The sequence below is a fragment of the Poromitra crassiceps genome, assembly GCF_964638095.1.
Source record: "Poromitra crassiceps genome assembly, chromosome: 1".
In the NCBI taxonomy this organism is placed as follows: Eukaryota; Metazoa; Chordata; class Actinopteri; order Beryciformes; family Melamphaidae; genus Poromitra; species Poromitra crassiceps.
The window spans coordinates 71569703-71571660 of NC_139623.1; the positions used below are offsets into that span (position 1 = coordinate 71569703).

The window sequence follows — 1958 nt, forward strand, 5'->3', positions numbered from 1 at the left end:
GATTAAGCCAGCGTTGCTCAGAGAGATTATTAGAAGCATCGCGCCAAAAACCCATTCAAAACTCCCATAGGCGAAAACTGTGAAGAACCAGGGCTGTTAGCATCGATGATTTCCGGACTCGTTACTGCGGCTCTCTATTAGCCTCTTTCACTTCCCACCCAATTCACCCATTTTGTGTCTAAAATGCAGGAAGTAACACGTGCAAGCAGAACACTAATGAGGGTTTCCAACTTCCAATCCATTTAGGCGTTCCAGTGCCAGGGGCCTAATTAATGTCTTGCTTGCAAATGTTTTACTTCCTGCCTTTTAGACACAATTGCAGAATCCACATCTGTTGTCTCAAATCTTTCAAATCTCTGTCTCTTTATCCTCATCTTGGTATAGATGTATAGATTCAATAAAATCAATAAGGTTTTGTTTGTGTCCCTAAAATGTTGCATTTTAGTCTCTACTGATGATAAGCAATGCAACATAAACCTGTTATATTTCACCATGGAGACTGAAATGACTATCTCCCATACAAAATACATACATTCTGGTTAGGTAGAGTTGTTAACCCGTAGCCCAGGCTGCCATCATGTCTGACTATATGTTGTCCTCTTGTCTATGTGCTGTTTGTCATCAGCTGTACTGTACTGTCTGTCACGCTCTATTGCTGCTGCACAATGCCTAAAACAAATTTCCCTATGGGACAATAAAGTTAAACTCAACTCAAAGCTAGAAAGAAAGCAACGCCTCGGGGCTATCCTGGAGGGAGCCTAAATAAATACATACCTCACAGCTGAACTCCATTTCAGCATCCATGGTGATGACTTTAACTTTAAAAGTCTTTGGCTGTTTCTTCTTTAATCCCAAAATAGACATTTTGATGGCCTCGTGGTAAAGACACCTGTGAAAGTACCGACAAGTCAACACGTAAATATTTTCACAGGTAAACGTTAAATGACGGCGGGGCACCGCTTGAAGTCAAATTATTACACTTTAGTAGCAATGTGGTGGATACACCCAGCGAACTCACAGTCACACAGTGTTTCACAAAGTTTGTGAGAAGTAAGAGCTGGTTAAAAGAAAAATAATTCCCATACCGTTACCTGTTATAGGCAGTTAAAAAGAAAGATAAGGCCCGTTCCCTGGGAGTAAATTTACGAACTTCTGCCGTCCAACACAGCACAGAAGACTGGGATTTTTTTTTTATGGGAGACCAATGATGCTAAGCTAACTATTAACGTAACCACAGCGTTAGCTTTCCACCTATGCCACGAAAACAGACCAAAAGAAGTTGTAGGAAGAGCGGAACTTTTGACATGTTTCCATGATGGAATGTGTCAAACTGAAAGAGATTACCGCTATTTATATTCGACAAATAAGAAGAATAACAGTGGAAACAACTTAGCTATGCTTTGTTCAGGACTTTCCAGAAGCTTTTGTTTTGACTCCAGTCAGTCACCCCTACAGGTGGGAACAAGAATAGCAGCTTGGGCAAACACAACTGCGCATGTCCACGAATTCAGCGAAACTCATGCATCCTTCAAGAGCTATCGGAAATATCGCAATTATAATATTGGGCTACATGTTAAATGGTTCAACCTTAGTATAATAATAAGTGTACAATGTGTACACCTCATAAAAAACGATTCTAATTTTCTCTTTTACCCGAATTACGCCAGACCGTTTTCTATTAAATATATGTAGTTGAGACAGTCGGCATGTCTGGGAACGCCCAGCTGGCTCAGCCTGGCTGGGGGCGGGGTCAGGGTGGGGTAAAAACCCCCGTTCTATCCATTCAGCAAAGTTATTTAGCTGATAGCCCAGCCCAGGCAGACACGATCGGGGATTAGAATGTCACAAAGACTATATTACCTCAAATTAAGTGGGGAAAATACTATTTTTCCCTGAGTGCCTCTGCTGTAGGCTATAGACCAAATCAGCGGGGATGTTTACATTTACTTCCGGTTACC

General features: G+C 41.5%; 1 protein-coding gene across 2 annotated transcripts in view; it reads right to left on the minus strand.

Annotated features, from left to right (window-relative positions):
- The window catches only part of nf2b (NF2, moesin-ezrin-radixin like (MERLIN) tumor suppressor b), an 85931-nt gene extending 84744 nt beyond the window's left edge, over nucleotides 1-1187 (minus strand). For both annotated transcript variants that reach the window (XM_083649229.1, XM_083649230.1), the window contains exons 1-2: nucleotides 1092-1187; nucleotides 775-889 (exon numbers count right to left, since the gene is read on the minus strand). In XM_083649229.1, the coding sequence (XP_083505355.1) occupies nucleotides 775-864 (90 nt within the window). In that variant the 5' untranslated portion in view covers nucleotides 865-889; nucleotides 1092-1187. The remainder of the gene's footprint in view (nucleotides 1-774; nucleotides 890-1091) is intronic.
- Between the last annotated feature and the right edge of the window lie 771 nt (nucleotides 1188-1958).